General features: G+C 43.5%; 1 protein-coding gene across 1 annotated transcript; it reads left to right on the forward strand.

Moving 5' to 3' along the window:
* Positions 1-529: 529 nt before the first annotated feature.
* Positions 530-1250, forward strand: LOC132489407 (E3 ubiquitin-protein ligase RNF4-like). Its single transcript, XM_060098335.1, has one exon. The coding sequence runs from the start codon at positions 581-583 to the stop codon at positions 1136-1138; it is 558 nt and encodes a 185-aa protein (XP_059954318.1). The 5' UTR covers positions 530-580; the 3' UTR covers positions 1139-1250.
* The last annotated feature ends 481 nt before the right edge of the window (positions 1251-1731 follow it).

Genomic DNA, 1731 nt, shown 5'->3' on the forward strand with positions numbered 1-1731 from the left:
AGTCTCTCCATTTTTACTATGGAAAAAAATAAGTGTTTTCTTGAGATCCTCATACTGGATCATGTGTGAAGTAGTGACCCTTTCTTGGTGTTTAATGATTTTGTGCTTCTCTTTATGTACGTGCCCATTGGGCTTCTCCTTCTCCTCACTACCATCAGGACACAGAATGAGGAGGGACGCAAAGTTTAAACTTTGTTTAAATGCACAGTTATCAAAAGCTTTTGAGTACACATTTTTCTCTATCTATATACTTTATACTGCTGTCAATCTTATTTTAAGTATTACTAATGCTTAATATTTGTCTCATTTTTTTTCAGTTAAAAATTCAGATTGAGCTTTTTCGTAAGTGGCTCCCAGAAGATTCACCCTACCCCACTTTGGGAACACAGCAGTTGTGGAGATGGAGACAGGAATGGAACCAGAATCAGAGTTCAAATATACCAGAAAATGTGGGCTTTAAATTCTTATGTGAGTCAGAGACTGACTGGCCAAGAGCTGTGGGACATTGAGGACTTTAGCATTCGCTGTAAACTTTGGCATAGGTCACTTGTTTCTCTGAATACTGGATCCAAAAAGCACAATGAACACAAGAATGTGCTATGGTACCAGGGTGAATTCCAGACAAGCACGAGAATTCTGTACACCTGGGGAAGGAGGCACAACTCCTGAGGTGATCTTGGAAGTGGAACTGATAGAACTTGGGGAAAGTGATGAAATAATTGACCTCACTTGTGACTCTCTAGAACCTGCAGTGATTGACCTAACTCACCATGACTCTGTTGTGATTACTGAAGAAAGGAGGAGGCCAAGGTCACTCCAAGGCCAAACTGGCAGCTGTGTGGTGAGCAGTGATAAGGAGGGGTTGATGAGGGACAGAGATGTATCTGTGACCAACAGTGCCTACCATAATGCCCTGGAAGAAGAAACTTTAAGTGGCACACTACCTGGTTATATCTGGTGTCGAATTTGTAGGGATGGGTACTTAGAGATTGAACTGAGTAAACGACATATCTACTCTACACAATGTGGCCACATCTTCTGTAGTCAGTGCCTCTGCACTTCCCTTAAATATACTAGAAATTGCCCAGTTTGTTTGAAAAAAATCAGCTGCCATCTGTACCACCGCATCTATATATGATGTGTGCTGTGTTGCTCAGGACAGACAACCTAGCTAGATTCTTCCATGTCCTTGTGCAGAAACTATGGGTTGTTGGCATTCAGTGCACCGAGTTAAAAATGCCTGATTTAAAAAACTGCTGCAGTATATAAATTTTTTTTTTTTTGGTACGTGGGCCTCTCACTGCTGTGGCCTCTCCCATTGCGGAGCAGAGGCTCCGGACGTGCAGGCCCAGTGGCCATGGCTCACGGGCCCAGCCACTCCACGGCACGTGGGATCTTCCTGGACTGGGGCACGACGCCATGTCCCCTGCATCGGCAGGCAGACTCTCAACCACTGCGCCACCAGGGAAGCCCAGGAGTATATAAAATTTTTTTTTCATTTTCCACATACAATGAGACTACCTTTTGATTTGTTTTGTTTCATGCTGCGGGACTGGACTTGGTTGTCATAGTGTGCCAGAGACTGGCGGTTGTCCTCAAAGCAAATTTTCCTTTCTTTCTCATAACAATCAATTTTTAATTGGCCACATGTGAGCATTTTGGGTCATGTAAATAAGGGCAACATCCTAGAGATGATGGAACAAGATGGAAGGAACCTGAGAGACTGACAAC

The sequence above is a fragment of the Mesoplodon densirostris genome, chromosome 4, assembly GCF_025265405.1.
Source record: "Mesoplodon densirostris isolate mMesDen1 chromosome 4, mMesDen1 primary haplotype, whole genome shotgun sequence".
Classification (NCBI taxonomy): Eukaryota; Metazoa; Chordata; class Mammalia; order Artiodactyla; family Ziphiidae; genus Mesoplodon; species Mesoplodon densirostris.